This window comes from Hylobates moloch, unplaced genomic scaffold (assembly GCF_009828535.3).
Source record: "Hylobates moloch isolate HMO894 unplaced genomic scaffold, HMol_V3 SCAFFOLD_3, whole genome shotgun sequence".
Taxonomy (NCBI): domain Eukaryota; kingdom Metazoa; phylum Chordata; class Mammalia; order Primates; family Hylobatidae; genus Hylobates; species Hylobates moloch.
The window spans coordinates 32,044,819-32,061,414 of record NW_026652278.1 but is presented as its reverse complement, the minus strand read 5'-3'; the positions used below and the strand labels follow the sequence as shown (position 1 = coordinate 32,061,414).

At 50.9% G+C, this 16,596-nt stretch overlaps 2 protein-coding genes across 8 annotated transcripts in view; one reads left to right on the top strand and one right to left on the bottom strand.

Annotated features, from left to right (window-relative positions):
- Positions 1–2,037: 2,037 nt before the first annotated feature.
- On the bottom strand, positions 2,038–11,442 carry POLL (DNA polymerase lambda). 6 transcript variants are annotated; one of them, XM_032179639.2, is made up of 9 exons: positions 11,363–11,442; positions 10,392–10,549; positions 8,989–9,283; positions 8,456–8,618; positions 7,741–8,058; positions 6,625–6,798; positions 5,901–6,029; positions 3,386–3,554; positions 2,038–2,977 (listed from the first exon to the last, which is right to left on the bottom strand). In XM_032179639.2, the coding sequence occupies exons 2-9, from the start codon at positions 10,501–10,503 to the stop codon at positions 2,592–2,594; spliced, it is 1,746 nt and encodes a 581-aa protein (XP_032035530.1). In that variant the 5' UTR covers positions 10,504–10,549; positions 11,363–11,442; the 3' UTR covers positions 2,038–2,591. The 6 variants fall into 6 exon arrangements, with proteins under 6 accessions (XP_032035530.1, XP_032035564.1, XP_032035538.1 ...); XM_032179673.2 differs by having other exon boundaries at positions 2,038–2,956; positions 11,042–11,417; XM_032179647.2 differs by lacking the exon at positions 11,363–11,442 and adding an exon at positions 11,042–11,356.
- Positions 11,427–16,596, top strand: part of DPCD (deleted in primary ciliary dyskinesia homolog (mouse)) — a 21,622-nt gene continuing 16,452 nt past the window's right edge. Inside the window, exon 1 of one of the 2 annotated variants that reach the window (XM_032179715.2) lies at positions 11,427–11,561. In XM_032179715.2, the coding sequence (XP_032035606.1) occupies positions 11,498–11,561 (64 nt within the window). In that variant the 5' untranslated portion in view covers positions 11,427–11,497. The remainder of the gene's footprint in view (positions 11,562–16,596) is intronic. The other variant, XM_032179708.2, reaches the window with a different exon arrangement.

Below are 16,596 nucleotides of genomic sequence, written 5' to 3'. Positions count from 1 at the left end.
TGCCTGCCACACGTGGCCTGTCCAAAGACAACCCTGGCTCAGGGACAGAATGATGAGAACTGGGCTGGAGCAGGGAGCAGGCTTGTGGGGTCTCTCTCCGCCTACTCCAGGCCAGGTGGTGACTGGGTGGTAGATGTGTGGGGTGCTCAGCTGCTGGACAGGACCCCAGTTCCCACCAGGGCCCTGAAATGGAGTCTCTCTGTCCGGCAGGATGGGAGACTGGGCTGAAAGCTTGCTCGAGAACCAGGTCAGCACTAAAGTGCCTGGGAACCCCCAATACTCATATTCCTTGCTTACTTGGACTCAGAGAACCTAATTTCACCCCCAAACTGGGCAGCCTTTCTCAAGACTCAGAAATCCTTCCATTAGCTCCTCTGCCTCAGTGGCTCTCCTCCTAGGCTTCTGTGTCAGACTGGGCAGCCGAAGGGACACCCAGATGGGTCGCTGGAGGTGGGGCATGCTCCCTCTTTATCCCACGACTTTGTTTTGCCCTGGCCAGGAGGTGGGACCAAGAGTCTGCATGGTTTCAAGGCAGTCTCTGAATTCTGAGTCTCCTGGGGGAAGGAGTTAAGGCAGATGGGGAGGGATGTCAAGAATGGAGGTCAGACCCTAATTTCAGACAAAGAAGTAAGCAGTATCCCTCCCTGCAGTTCTGGGACATCCCTGTGTGTAGGAAAACTTGAGTGAGCTACTCTATGGCCTGCTGCACACTGGTTCCCTCCACAGGAGGTCCTGTTCCTTGGGCCTGGAGCAGGCTGGGGCAAAAGGAGAGAAGCAACTTCCACATTTGGACCCAGACACACATCTTTGGACTTCTGCTGACTCCGACTCTTGCTGGGGACAGCAGCAGGCACTGAGGGACCAGTCCAGAGAGGGACCAAAAGCAGCCTTCACACCCGGGGGCCCAGGCCTTTCCCAGCCCCTCTCCTATCTACCCAGGCCCACTGTGGCTCTTGGCAGCCATGCATCCCTGGGAGTAGACACTCTCAGGGGAAAGGCTCGCCCCTCTAGAAGGCTTCTAGGCTTTTGACTGGCCACCTCTCGGGTTGGTGCTAAGCTGCGAAAGGGCCCTCCAGCTCCTGTGGGCTTCTGATTCCTTTCCCAACATGATCAGTGCTGGGAAGACCCCCTGACTTACACTTCAGGGGTATGAGCTTGAGTTGGGGGGCCTACTCCCAGGCTGCTAGGACCCCATGATTGAGACCAGGCAAAGGCTGGCTCCAGCACTCTGCAAGTTACCAACAGACATGTAGCCCACCCAGCACACTCCAGGTGGGATCCCCCTCTGGAGCCGAAGCTGCCCTCACACGTCACCACCCAACTCCCAGCATGGGGCCTCTCCAGGCTCCCCGCTCCTCCTCCAATACAGTCTCCTTCTGACTCTGTGCCCGCTCCTCCTCATACCTGGGCTGCCTGAAGCTCCTGCCATGCCCCCACGCCCCCACCAAGTCTCCCTGCCCTGTGAAACAGCCTCAGGAAGCCATCCTGCACTCCCCAGCAGGACCTGCTCCTGTCTGCTCTATCAAACCAAGCTCTGCTTCCAGTCCTCTACCAGCCCAGCCTGCTCCTGACTCCCAGCACACAGTGTCCTCTCTAAAGCTGGTCCTTAATTGTCCCCAAACAGAGCCTGCTGACTGACTCCTCTCAGAGAAAATTTCCCTGCCAGTCTACCTCTCTCCTCCTCCGGGAAGCCTTCCCTGGCCACCCATCCCTGTGTACACAGGTCACCATTTAGTTGTTCCTAATGGTTTCCTGAGTCTTGTCACTTTTGCTCAAGTCCCCTGATAGCCTGGTCTAAGGCAGGGCCTGCAGAAGATGCTGATGGCTAGATAGGAGCTCCGGGTGCCTGACTCCACGATTCTCCCTGGTCACAGCCACTGCTGTCCTCGCTGTGAGTTTAGAAGCTGACTCAGGCCAGTCCTGTCTGGAGGACAGTTAACACAGCCTTTCTGGGCTCCTTTCAGTTCCCATCTCTGTCGTCCCTGCCTGGGTGGAATAAGGTAGGCAGAGGCTGCAGCAGCTCAGACACCAGGCAGGTTCAATGTCAAATGCACTTTACTGGGCCCCTGGGCCTCCCAACACTGTCCTCACCAAGGCTGGGGCACCCCATTCCCAGCACCACCAGCTGCCCAGGAAGCAGGATGGATAGAGGGAACACGTGTGGAATGGCTGTTCTCCTACCCCAGAGGGTGCGGGATGATGTTGACAGCACAGCTGCTTCCCTCTTCCCTGCAGCTTCTGTCCCCACCCAGCAGCTTGGCCTTTCCCATAGCAGGGAAGGGGGATACCTGGGGCTTCAAACCAGCCACCTGCTCCTGCTTAAAATGGGACAAGGGGCCATTTGCAAAAGTCTTCAAGGGGCAGCAGTGAGGTAGAAGGGGTGGCAGCCTGCTCCTGTCTGGGAGAGGGCTAGGCAGACACTGGGAGCCAGGCTGGCTCTTGCTTCAGGCCCAGAGCCCTGGGACCTGCTCGCTGAGGAAGCTGGTGGTTAGAGCGGCGAGGTTCGGCCAGCTGAGGCTGGAGGGAGTACTGGGTGGCCAGGAGGGGTAGCCAGTCCAACTCGGCTCTCCTCAGCACCCCCAGCCCATGAGTCACCAGTCCCGCTCGGCAGGTTCTCGGTAGGGGAGGCCTAAGAGCCTGAAGACATCCTTCTCAGTGGGAGTGGGCAGCACTCGGCCAGGCCCCACCTTGCAGCCATGGGTGTTCCGGACCACAGCAGTGCTGAGGGCATGTTCTGACAGACTCATGCCCTTGGTCTTGGCCAGGGCGCGCATGGAGCGGTTGAAGTGTGCAGAGCCGGTGAAGTAGAGCAGGGCACAGGCAAACTCGCTGTAGGGCACCACGATGATGTCCAGGCGCCGGTGCCGCCACCCTGGCCCTGGGAGCCGGCACACCCCCAAGTACTTCTGTTGCTGACCATTCTCCTCTTGGCTCACCAAGTCATCTGTGAGGAACCCTGGCCCAACAGAGGGGACTGCTGGGAGGGCAGAGAGCCAGGCCTGGGCTGTCCCATCCTCCCAGGTCTCTCCTGATCTCTAAGCTGGGGCTTGCCCAGGTATTACCTGGGTGACACTACCCTCTCTGGGCCCTTCTCCTTTTCTGTAAAACATGGATAGTAATTCCCATCTCCCCCATAGTGTCACAGAAAGATCAGATAAGATACTTGGCCTGCAGGGTTCACTGAGCACCTCCACGTAGGTGTGGCGGGGCTGTTCCATCTCTCCCCGGAGAGGATTCCGGCCCCGATAGAGAGATGGGATGCTGGCAAAGCACTGTTCCCCTGCTTCCTGCCTCAGGACTGGAACTTCTGAGGTTCTCCCTCTTGGGGGCCCCCAGACCTGTGCTGCCCCCTGTCAACCTGCTCACCCAGAGATGGAGCTTATACCTTGCTGCCGAAGACTGTCAAGGAGGCGGCTGAAGATACCCCGATGGGACCGGCCATCTGGGTGAGTGATGAGCACGTCGACATCACCACAGGTCGCCTTTCCCCGTCGGTATGAACCACATGCCACACACAGCAGCCCGGGGTTAAAGGCCTGGGCTGCTTTCTGGACCTGGGAAAGAGAGCAGTGACAGGTGAGGGGCCGTGGGGAGCTCTTCTCCCACAGCAGCACAAGGGCCTCCCCAGACTCGGGCCCACACCCTCAGCTTATGCCCATTCCCAGATGCCTGCTCCAAGCCCAGGGGAATCCACCCTGGGAGCTGCTGTTCTTTCCCTTCACTAGGACAGGAGAGAAGAAAAAGCTCACTGTGCAGGAGGCAAGCCTGAGGAGAGATGGGAGAAGGTGCCGGCTCTGCTGCTGAGAGTGGGCACTGAGCTTGCCCCATGGAGCTCTTTAAGAGTAGGGAGACACAGACTGTCTCTGCCCCTGCCCCAGCCCACGTGCCCAGGTCTGTGAAACTCCACTTAGGACAAGGGGCCAGGTGCTGAAAGCCCTCAGCCAGGTCTAGGCAGCCCCAGATATCTACTGATTTGGAGCTAAAGGTTTGGAATATGTGAGCTGGGGCTTGAGGCCTGAGCAGGTGGCTGGCAGCATGCGCCAGGCTCAGGCCCAGGAGAAAGTGGAGCACAGAAATACAGCTGCACCTGTGGGAAAGGAGAGGAAAGAAAGCAAAGAGGGGGCAGTTCTGAGCCAACAACCACATCCATGCTTGGTGGGGAGGGAGCTGAGACAGCAACTGTCAGCTGAAGGATTGTCCCTCTGAGGAAAAATAAACCCATTAGCCTCCACCCCTGAGACACTGAGGTTCTTTCATATGCAGATGGCCTCCCGCCTCCACCCCAGGACACTGAGAATTCTGGGGCCCCCGACACCTCAAGTATCCTGACAGGAGGGCTCCGCTAATCCCCTTACTCCCTTCTTGAGCCTCCCAAGAGAATGGAAGGAGGAGGTCCACGTGAGTAATCCCATCAAAACTCCTATGGCTGGAGCCCTTAAATGGGGGCACAGAAGGCAAGGTGGGAAGCCTCTTTTGTTCCAATGGGCTGGGGACTGACTGAGGCATTCTCCATGCCTGGATACCATGGCTGAGTGACGGTGTCATCACTAGCACCAAGGCCTGGTGATGGGCAGACAAAGAGGCCTGTCCATCCATCTCATACCGGCCTCATAGCCTTGTGGCCTGGAATGGAGCTGGAGGCTGATTTCAATCAAACTGAGCCAGTCTCCATGGGATCCCATTCTATCAGAATCGGTGACCAAAGTGAGCAAACCTTGCCTATTACAAGCAGCTCCTAATCCTAATGCCCACTGAACAAATGATACATCTAGCCCTAAATGCAGTCCAGTGTCTCTCTAATCTAGCTTTTACATGAACCTAATCGCTAACCCAACTCTAAACCAAACCCAAATCTTATTTCTTGGACAACTACAAATCTTAATTTAAAAGCAACCAACATTAAGAAACTCCTATACCTAATTAAAGCCTAACTTTAACTCAATCTTTTTTTTTTTTTTTTTCAGACAGAGTCTTGCTCTGTTGCCCAGGCTAGAGTGCAGTGGCACAATCTTGGCTTACTGCAACCTCCGCCTCCCAGGTTCAAGCAAATCTCCCACCCCAGCCTCCCAAGAAACTGGGATTATAGACATGAGACATGGCACCCGGCTAACTTTTTTGTATTTTTAGTAGAGATGGGGTTTTGCCATGTTTGCCAGGCTGAAAATTTTTGTATGTTTTATAGAGACAGGGTTTCACCACATTGGCCTCGAGCTCCTGAGCTCAGATGATCTGTCCGCCCTGGTCTCCCAATGTGCTGGGATTAAAGGCGTGAGCCACTGCGCCTGGTCTTAACTCGATCTTGATGGAGCTTTCTTCCAACCCCAAACCAAATCCTACTGACACTGTGCTTTTACACCAACCCTACCCCAAATGCTGAGCCAGCCTTGCGTGGGCTGTAGAAGGTCCATACATCTGGAAAAAGACATAAACCTTTGCACATTTGTGCATTTTGGGGAGAAAACAGTCCACAGTTTTCATCAGGTTCTCAAAGAAGTTGGTGAAATAAAAAAAAAAAAGATAAAATAAAATAAAATATTAAAACCCTCTGCCGACCCACCCTAACCTCAAGTAATACAGATATAATTCACCTGTAATCTAACCCTAACATTAACCCAATCCTAACACCAACCAGTCTAGAATCGAATCCAATCCTAATAGGCCTGACTACTGAGAACTAGAATCTAGAGGGCTGGTGTTACAGCTCTTTCCTCCCACAGTCCCCCACCCCCACCTCTGGGCCTGGAGCTTCAGTCTCAACTTGCTCTGTGCTCAACCTCTGGTGACCCACAGTTTCCTCTGCCTGCTGCGCTCCCCAGCTGAGGAGTCAGGGGTTCTTGACTTTGACCCAAGACCTTAGAGCAGGACCTAGCTGTCCTCACTGCTCTGGGACACCTGCTTACTGTCTGCTCAATCTCTGTAGCCTCCTCCCTGGGCATACGTTCCAGGAAGTCACTGTAATGCTTCAGGCCGATGGCCTGCTGGGTTGTCAGGGAGGCCTGGCTGCGGATGTCTTCCAGACTTCGGAAGCCCTGGAAAAAAGCAGCCAGATGGGAAATTCTAAGGATCCAGGACCAGTGAAGAGGCATGAGTGAGCACACACACGAGGCTTCCATCGCCCCAGACTCTAGGGAAGGCTAGAGGCAGGACCAACCTAGGGGCAGTTGGGTCTGTACTCAGCAGGACTTGGGAAAGGCAGGGAGCATGGGAAACATGCCATCATCCAGCCCTGCCACTATCCTAAAATACTCGTTCATGATTCCATCAGTCTGAGGATGGACCTTGTCATCTTCATCCTTACCAAGCTGCCCTGGTGATTGTGGGCAGAGCCAGGATTGGGAACCACTGCTCTAGACACGCAGTGTCAAGGCCTGGCCTCCTCAGGAAGGCCCTTGCTGGTCTGGGGAGACTAAGAAACATACTTCTTGTCCCTTTCTACTCCTTCTTAAGGATACCAAGCAACAAGGCTATTCTGGGAGCTGATGGGTCTATATGAGTCCTGGTCCACTTGAAAAATGGTCTCCCTATCCTGTGGGTGCATTCCCATTAGAGCACAGGGTAGGGAACTCTGGGGCAGGAACTCTGAGACACAGCAAAACTGAAGTAGGGGCTGAGCCAGGGTGTGACCTGTTGGTACCACATCTGGGCAGTCTTGGTCCCAGCTCCCCAGATGTTGGAGAAGAGCTCCAAGACAGGCACGCTGTCACTGATGTGGTCCAGCTTCCGCAGATGCCCGCTCTCCAGGATCTCTATGATTTTCTCAGCCATCCGCTTCCCAATCCCAGGGATACTGCAGGCCTCCTAGAGGAGGAGGAGGCAGAGGCAAGAAAGAAGAGTGAGGAGATGGAAGAGGTAGAGCCAGTGGAAAGGAAGCTGACTCCTCTAGCAGATGCTGGCATAAAAGCCAGCCTGGCTGCTTGGCAACCGTGTGGCTGTGTAAAGCTCGGGTGTAGTTGAAGATGAGAATTTTAGATAGAATGAGGGCTGGGTAATTTGTCTTTTGGTTCCCAGAAGGATGGATACCAGCAGTAAGAAGTAGAAAATAATGATGATATTAGTCACCACCACCACCAACACCATCATCATCATTCCAACAGCAAGAGCTAACATTTACTGAGGGCTTACTGTATGTCAGGTCCTGTGCTACAGGGACCATTTCATTTAATAGTAGCCCCTTTTTACTAATGAGAAAACTGATGCTTTGAGAGTTTAAGTAACTTGTCTGGAGTCACACAGTTAGTGAATGACAGGAACCAGAGTTCAAACTCTGGTCTGTTAGGCTTCAGAGTCTAAACTTCTTTTACAAAACTTTTTAGGCCGGACACAGGGGCTCATGGCTGTAATCCCAGCACTTTGCAGGGCTGAGCCGAGGGTGGATTGCTTGAGCCCAGGAGTTCGAGACCAGCCTGGGTAACATGGCGAAACACCATCTCTGCTAAATAAAGAAAGAAATAAACAAACAAACAAACAAAATTAAAAATAAAAAACTTTTAATTATGTTAAAAAATTCAAAAGTAGAGAGATCAGTATAACAAACCCCCAAGTACCGTACATCTCCCAGCTTCAACAACTATCAAGATTTTGCCAATCTGCTTTCATCAATTTTCCTTTTTTTTTCTTTTGTGCAAGTCCTAGACCCCATAAAATCTTCACCACTGTACCTGAACCCCACTGGTGACTGGCGGCGCCTTCACTAACTGCTGGCTGGTAAAGACCCCTCCACCCACTCTAGCCCCTGGGTACCTGGTACGAGGTGACAGGCTTATGGAAGCTCTTGAGGGCATTGATGGCCTTGGCATAGCCCAGGGCCCTCCACTTGTCTCCCTGAACACTGTAGGCTTTGGCCAGAACTTCCAGCTTCTCTGTGATATGGAGGTTGTGGTTGGTTGCCTTCTGGCTTGAGGGCTGTGCACAGACCCACTTATCCAGGACCGCAGAGGCTGGGCTAGGCTCACAATCTCCCTCAAGGGAGGTGGGGTAGTGGCCACTGATGAGGGCTTCCAGATCAGCTGCGCTAACCTGGGTTTCTTCCCCATCACTGGCTTCATCATCAGAGATGGGCTTGGGGTAGAGAAGAAAAGAAAACAATAAATTCTTGTCCTCCAGGAGAAGGGATCCTTAAAGGTGGGGGTCATCTTCTTTGTGCGGGGGGGAGGGTCTTCTAGTCAGACCTAAGAATGAGGTGGGGCCTTCTGCATCAGACTTGGATATCCTTGGGTGTGGGGCCATGTTCCTTTTGGCTCCACGCAGTGCCTAGCCCTAGGATCCCCAGTGGTATGTGTTAGATATGGCCTAGATGAATGCAGCAGTGACGAGTGTTGGGAAGAGCTAAATGGCTTCACAATAGAGCCCTCCTCTCTCAGGGGCCTGGGACTTTCCGAACAGCCACCAGGCCCTCCCCATTTCTGTGATCTGCTTCCTAGGGGAAGGGAGCTCTGAGGGATGGGAGGCTCCTGACCTGGGCTTGGGTGTTTGCTGCCTCTTTTGCCTTTTGGGGAGGAGACACAGGCCTGGTGGAAGAAGGAGGAGGAGAAAGGGCTGTCTGAAGCAGGGCCTCACGGGTGCCAGGAGGAATAGAAGCATGCTGCTCTGCCTTGCTGGGCTGTGGCTGGTCCAAGTACCTGTGGGGATGGTGATGGGAGGTTAAGACACCAAAGGTCTCACCCTGTATCTGTCCCCAGTCCTTCTGTACTCTGAAATACTTGGTTTCCCAGTGTGTCCAATTAAGAAAATGAGTTTTTTGAGGTTTTTGGAGTTTCTCTTGAGACAGGGTCTTGCTCTGTCACCCAGGCTGCAGTACAGTGGTACGATCAAGGCTCACTGCAGCCTTAACCTCCCTGGCTCAATCAATCCTCCCACCTAAACCTCTTATAGCTGGGACTACAGGCACACACCACCATGCCTGGCTAATTTTTAAATTAATGATAGTAATTTTTAATAATTCAAGATGCTACTAGAAAACATTTGAAAAAAAGACTGGGATCAGCCTACCTACTGGGGATGAAGATGCTGAATCCAGCTACATCCACCAGCCTCCTCTCCTGAAGGCACAAGCTCAGCCAGGCTGACTTCACCAGCTGAGCACCCGGGGGCAGCCGGGGTAGTCTGAGAAGGCGGAGGGCTCGCTCATAGTCCATGCCTTCATCCACCACAATGTGAGTGACACCTGGGCCCTGGGCAGGGCATAGCTGGCCACCATGCTGAACAATCTGCTTCTCAAAGAGTTCTGCCCGGGCTCGTCCAATGCCAGTGCGCACAACATGGGCCCGAAGGGAGCTCAGCCACTCTGTGGAAGGAACATCCAGGTGACTACTGTTGTAACTTTTTAATTTTTATCTGCCACCCCCTGGCCACGACGTAACTTCTAACATGATCTGAGTGATGTGTTCACAGTCCCCTACCTTGAAAATAAGCATTTCCCTTCCATCCAGACAGCTTTCCTTCTACATATAGCAAATTTTCTCACAGGCCAGCACTTGAATGTAAGGGACAAGGATTTTCATAGGTCCTGTTCCTTGGTGCAACCTAGAAGTGTCTGGCACATTGTAGGTAACCTGTAAATATCTGTTGAATGAATGCCTCCTCCCTTCTTACTTTGTTTTTGTTTGTTTGTTTTGTTTTGTTTTTTGTTTGGAGACAGTCTCTGTTTTGTTTTTGTTTGGAGACCGTCTCACTCTGTCGCCCAGGCTGGAGTACAGTGGTGTCATCTTGGCTCACTGCAACCTCCATCTCCCAAGTTCAAGCGATTCTCCTGCCTCAGCCTCCCAAATAGCTGGGATTACTGGCGTGTGCCACCACGCCTGGCTAATTTTTTGTATTTTTAGTAAAGACGGGGTTTCGCCATGTTGCCCAGGCTGGTCTCGAACTCCTGAGCACAGGTGATCTGCCTGCCTCGGCCTCCCAAAGTGCTGGGATTACAGGCATGAGCCACTGTGCCCAGCCTCTCTCCATACTTTGAATCCTTTATCATTTATTCTTTCAACAAAGCACGTTTCTTGCCCTTACAGTCTGACAGACCCGACAACCCTGCCTCCAAAGCCTCTGCCATTTATTTGTCAACTTGGCTGCAAAACAACTAACAACAAGCCTGGGTAATGCAGAGGGGGTTTCTGTCCCAGTCCCCAGGGCAAAAATTATACTGGTCATTCCCTGAGGGCCCAGGGAGTCTTTTCTGATGGATAGAGGTCTTCGGGTAGAAAAGAAGGTAACACAGCAAATGGCCTGTCCAAGACCCAGGACCAAGCTTAGTACAAGGCAGATACAAACAGACCTGCAGGCCCTGGACAGGCAGAGTCAGCTCCAATATCTGACTCTGGACATGAACAACGTAGGGCTGAAGCACATGAAGGCTGAGGGTTCAAGCACACGAGAGTTCTGAGAGTGGGTCAGCTCACCTTCTGCTTCTCCCTCTTTCCTCCTGGGAATCTTTGCAAGTACTTTTGATGACGCATCAGCATGAATTTTTTTCCGCTTGGGAAATGCCTTCAAGATACCCCTGGGATCCATTGAAGTATGGCTGGATCTCAGCCTGTTGGAGGGTTGGTCAGGGCTGCTGCACGTGGAAATCCAGAATTGAGGACCTCCAACCCCTTTGCCTATGGAGGTAGGGTCTCTCCTGACCAGGCCTTGGGGTTAGCAGCCCAGTTTGGGGAAGCAGGTGGCGGGGGGGGTCTCTTCAAACCCGGTTAAACTTCAGTGGTTTAGCTTAGCTTCACACTCCCCAGCCTTTCGAAGTTGGAGTATTAGGGGAAATGAGGGAAAGGCTGGCGCCATCGGGGGTACTTTTGAGGAGTAGGAAACGATACCATTCCTCAGAGGGGTTGCACTAAAGATTCAGCACAGCCCTCCTGCTGCGGCTCACTCACTTCGAAGGGCTTTACCAAAATAGGATGCTGGGCTAGGAAATGGAGCTTTAGGGGATGGAGCGGAGCCTGGGGAGGACCTGCACATAAACCCCACATACTATTTCTCTACCTCCAACACAGACTTGCAGAGGAAAACCTGAGGAGGGGGGCTTTCAGGGGTGAGTGGGAAAGCCCTGCACCTGTCCCGGTCTCAGCCTCTCGACATGGGGGTGCTCAGCGCCGCAGCTGCGGGGAGATGGGGCACAGCCGCAGCAGGTGTGGGGAGCCTTCCGGGAATAGAGGAGTCTCGCAGCTGCGGGTGAAGTCCCGGGCAGGTGCGGTGTACTCGCCGTGTACGCAGCTGGCGCGGGCCAGGGAATCCCAGCTCGGGGCTAGAAGAAAACTGGAGTGCCCGACCCCGGCCCCAAGAGTCTCTCTCCAACCCCCAGAGTCGGTCCCCGGGTGGGGTCGACAACTGGCCAAGCTAGTCACCCGGGGGTGGGCAGGAATAGACCACTTACCAGGAGAGCCAATGAGAGCGGACGAAGGGGGGAAGGAGGGCAAATGCCCAGAATAGCTTCCGAGTCAGCCGGAAGTGACCCTCAGTGGAACGGTTGCCATGGCAGCGGCTGGGCGTGTTGCTTAGCAGGGGAAAGATGGCGGTGACGGGCTGGTTGGAGAGTCTGCTGACAGCCCAGAAGACTGCGCTGCTGCAGGACGGTAACTCGAGGGTCCCCACGGGCTCCTTCGTCTTTTTCCCTCAGGGTCCGGCCCTCCGGGAGGGGCCTCAGGGCCTGGGTCGGCAGAGCTGGAAGGGTCTCGGCGGTCAACCGGGCCAGGTCCTGCATTTCCAGATGAGACTGAGGCTCACAGAGATGACATGACTGGAACACATGTCTCCGGACACCCCTTAGATTCCTCTACACCGTCTCGCTCAGCTCTGAGTTCTGTTGCTAATATAGTAATTTCTTTTACATTCATTATCTCATTTTCTCCTCACCACTGTCCTGAGAGGCTAATTTTCCACCCCGTTTTACAGAAGAGGAAACTGAAATCCAAGAATGGTTTAGACTTTATAGAGGAGAGAGGCCTGGGCTCTAGTTCCAACTGTGCCATTAATTCACCACGGGCGCTCCAGTCGGCTCCTTTACTTGTTTGGGCCTCACTTTCCTCATCTGTAAAATGAAGTGGATGGACTACCATTGTTATCTCTGAGGTCCTTTCTAGCTGTAATATTTTTGTTAAGTGAACTTCTAAATGTTTTCTGTGTCTTTAGGGGAGCTAGAGCAAGAACCAAGTGCTGTGCCTGGAAAAAGTGGGCACAGGGGCATGGATACCTAACTTTTCCCCACCCTAGGATTGGCCAATGTCGGCCCCTTTGTGCGCTTGGGTCCTTTCTGGACCCACTGGGTAGCCAGGATGAATTGCGTCCGAAGTTCCTGAGGCTTTCAAGATAACAGCTGGTGACTCATGTTCACAGGCAGAGGCCAGTCAGGGAAGCCTGGAGTTTGTGGAAATTAAAATCATTTACTCGTTCGTGCAACATTTAGGAAGGCTTTTACTATGTGCCAAGCTCTAAACTAGAACAGAAAGAAAAAGATATGTTGTCCCAGGACTCAGAGTGGTTGGGAAAAACATGTACTTAAATAATAAGAAGCGTTAAATAGAGGTTGTGGTCTTGTATAAAATGGTAGGAAAGAGTGAAGGTGTAAGCGACATCTCTTTGGAGGAAGACCCAACGGAAGTGATGATGTTTCTGGGTCCTAAAGAATTAATAAGGTCAGGCACAGTGGCTCAAGCCCGTAATTCCAGCACTCTGGGAGGCCGAAGCGGGCGGATCATTTGAGCTCAGGAGTTCGAGACCAGCTTGGGCAACATGGCCAAACCTCATCTCTACAAAAAATACAGAAACTATGGCCGGATGTGGTGGTTCACGCCTGTAATCCCAGCACGTTGGGAGGCCGAGTGGGCGGATCCCTTGAGGCCAGGAGTTCGAGACCATTCTAGCCAACATGATGAAAGCCCGTCTCTACTAAAAATACAAAAAAATTAGCCAGGCATGGTGGTGCGCACCCATAATTCCAGCTACTCTGGAGGCTGAGGCAGGAGAATCGCTTGAACCCGGGAGACGGAGGTTACAGTGAACTGAGATTGCACCACTGCATTCCAGCCTGGGTGACAGAGTGAGTAAGACTGTGTCTCAGTCAAAAAAAAAAAATAAATAAATAAATAAATAAATAAATACATAAATACATAAATAAATAAATAAATAAATAAGCCATGCATCGTGGCACATGCCTGTAGTCCCAGCTACTTGTGGTGGTTGAGGCCAGAGGATCGCTTGAGCCAGGGAGGTAGACGCAGCAGTGAGTCGAGATCATGCCGGTGCACTCCAGCTTGGGCAACAGAGCGAGACCCTGTCTCAAAAAAACAGAAAAAAAAAAAAAAAAAAAAGAATTAATAGGTGTTTGCTGAGTGAAGAAGAGGGGATAGCTATTCAAAGAACGACTCACATATAAGGACCGTATGTGAAGGTGTGAAGGTACGTGCCTGATTACTAGAAGAATAACAAAACGTTTAGTAATGTTAAAGCAGTCACTCAGTCAGAACAAACCACCTATAACTATGTCAGGTACTGCTCTAGGTGTCAGGATAGAAGGGAGAATAAAAAGGTCCCTTTTCTCAAGCAGCAATGAGGGAAAGTTGTGGAAAATGAAGAGCGATTACAGATAAGTTGGGACATATTGTGATAGATCTCATGCCTTGCTAAAGATTTAGGACATTTTCTCATAGGACGGTGGTTTTTGTTTTTATTGTGGTAATAAATACACAACAGAATTTAGCATTTTAATCATTTTTAAGTGTACAGTTCTGTGGCATTAAGTACATTCACATTGTTATGTAACTATCACCACCATCTTCAGAACTTTTTAATCTTTCTCAATGGAAATTCTTTTTTTTTTTGGAGACAGGGTCTTGCTCTGTCACCCAGGCTGTGGGGTACGATCATGGCTCACTGCAGCCTTGAACTCCTAGGCTCATGTAATCCTCCCACCTCAGCCTCTTGAATAGCTGGGACTACAGGCATGTGCCACTACACTCAGCTCAAGTGAAATTCTGTACCCACCAAATGCCAATTCCTCATTCCCTCCTCCTCCCATCCCCTGGCAACCACCATTCTACTTTCTGTCTATGAATTAGACTGCTCTAGGAACCTCGTCTAAGTGGAATCATACAATATTTGTCTTTCTGTAACTGGCGTATTTCACGTAGTCTAATGCTTCAAGGTTCATCCATGTTGCCACAGTTGGATGCTTCCAGCTGTGCTGTTAATTCACCACAGGATCTCTAGTCGGCGCCTTTACTTGTTTGGATCTCACTTTCCTCATCTGTAAAATGAAGAGGATGGGCTACGATTGTTATGTCTGAGGTCCTTTCCAGCTGTAATATCGTTTGTAAAGTAAACCTCTAAATGTTCCCTGTGTTTTTAGGGGAGATAGAGCAAGGACCAAGGGCTGTGCCTGGAAGAGGTGGGCACATGTAGCATGTGTCAAAATTTTGCTCCTTTTTAAGGCTGAGTGATATCCCATTGTATGTCTATACTGCATTCTGTTTATTCATTCATCTGTTGATGGACACCTGGGTTGCTTCCACCTTTTGGGTATTGTGAATAATGCTGCTCTGAACATGAGTATACAGATATCCACTCCAGTCCCTGCTTTCACTCTTTTTGGTCACAGAAGTTTTTAAACAAATATTTTATCAGCCAGGATTTTGTTAAGTTCTTCTGTTAGTGGCATGACAAAATGATATTGTTAGATTCCACCCTATCCCCAAACTGAAAAACAACTCAGTATTGCATATGTGGTTAAGCCTTGTCAAACCTGCAGATTTACCCCTGGGTGTGTAGGAGGGGTGTGGGGAACGGGCGGGCGGGGGGGTTACTCCCTTCCACCAAGGATCATGGCTATTGATATCTTGGATTGGATAATGAGACTCCAATTTACTTTTGTTTTTTTAAGAAATAATTACATTCATTGTGGAAATATGAAAAATAAAGAAGTCACATATAATATTACCACCCAGATAATCATAATTTACTTTTTTTTTTTGAGACGAGTTTCACTCTTGTTGCCCAAACTGGAGCGCAATGGCACAATCTCGGCTCACTGCAACCTTTGCCTCCTGGGTTCAAGCGATTCTCCTATCTCAGTCTCCTGAGTAGCTAGGATTATAGGCGCCCACCACCATGCCCGGCTAATTTTTTTAAAAATTTTTAGTAGAGACGGGGTTTCACCATGTTAGCCAGGCTGGTCTCGAACTCCTGACCTTAGGTGATCCGCCTGCCTCGGCTTCCCAAAGGGCTGAGATTACAGGCGTGAGCCGCCTCGCCCAGCCCATAATTTATATTTTTATACATAAACTTCTATATTATTTCATGCATACATGCACAATTATTTTTCTTTTACAAAAATATGCTAATATACTTAATAATTTATATGTACATTTATTTCTAGAATAAATATACTATTAAAACAAAGTATAGATAAGTATTGAATAATCACTGGGTAAGGGAGGATGCTCTGAGTGCAACTTCTAAGGCAGTAACCACAAAGAAAGAAAATATATAGTTGGCTTTATAAAAACTAAACACCTGTGTTGGGCACCTGTAATCCCAGCTACTGGAGAAACTGAGGCAGGAAGATCACTTGAGGCCAGAAGTTTGAGGCTGTAGTGTGCTATAATCATGCCTGTGAATAGCCACTGCACTCCAGCCTAGGGAACATAGCCAGACACTCTTAAAAAACAAAAACACTTGTTTGGGAAAACCCACTTTAAACAAAGTTAAGGGCCAGGCATGGTGGCTCACACCTGTATTCCCAACACTTTGAGAGGCCAAGGCAGGAGGATCAGTTGAGCTCAGGAGTTTGAGATCATTCTGGGTAACATAGTAAGACTCCATCTCTACAAAAAAAATTTAAAAATTAGCTGGGCATGGTAGTGTGCAACCATGGTCCCAGCTACTCGGGAGGCTGAGGTGGAGGATCACTTGAGCCCAGGAGGCAGAGGTTGCAGTGAGCCGAGATTGCACCACTGCACTCCAGCCTCGGCAACAGAGTGAGACTCTCTAAAAAAAAAAAAGCCTCAGTTGGCCAGGCGTGGTGGCTCACGCCTGTAATCCCAGCCCTTTGGGAGGCTGAGGTGGGCAGATCACGAGCTCAGGAGGTTGAAACCATCCTGGCGAAAATGGTGAAGCCCTGTGTCTACTAAAAATACAAAAATTAGCAGGGTGTGGTGGCATGCACCTGTAGTCCCAGCTACTCAGGAGGCTGAGGCAGGAGAATTGCTTAAACCTGGGAGGCAGAGGTTGCGGTGAGCTGAGATCGCGCCACTGCACTCCAGCCTGGTGACAGAGTGAGACTCTGTCAAAAAACAAAAAACAACAACAAAAAAAAACCCTCAGTTTTCCTCATCTATGAAATACAGGTAATGAAAACACATAGGATTATTGTGAGAATTAAATTTGATAAGACATGTGAAATGCCTGAATTTAGTAAGTGCTGCATCCTGCCTGGACTCAAGGCTGGATGCCAAGGGGAGAAGATGGTCAGACAAGACCCCCTCAGCTCCTCACAGGCAGTACCTTGGATCCCGCTCCTGACAGGAGAGCCCTTTCTAATGCCTGTGAGCCATCCAAATGATTAAGGGTGGTATAACCTAGGGCTCTGCTAGAGGCCCTGCAAATTTAGGGGTG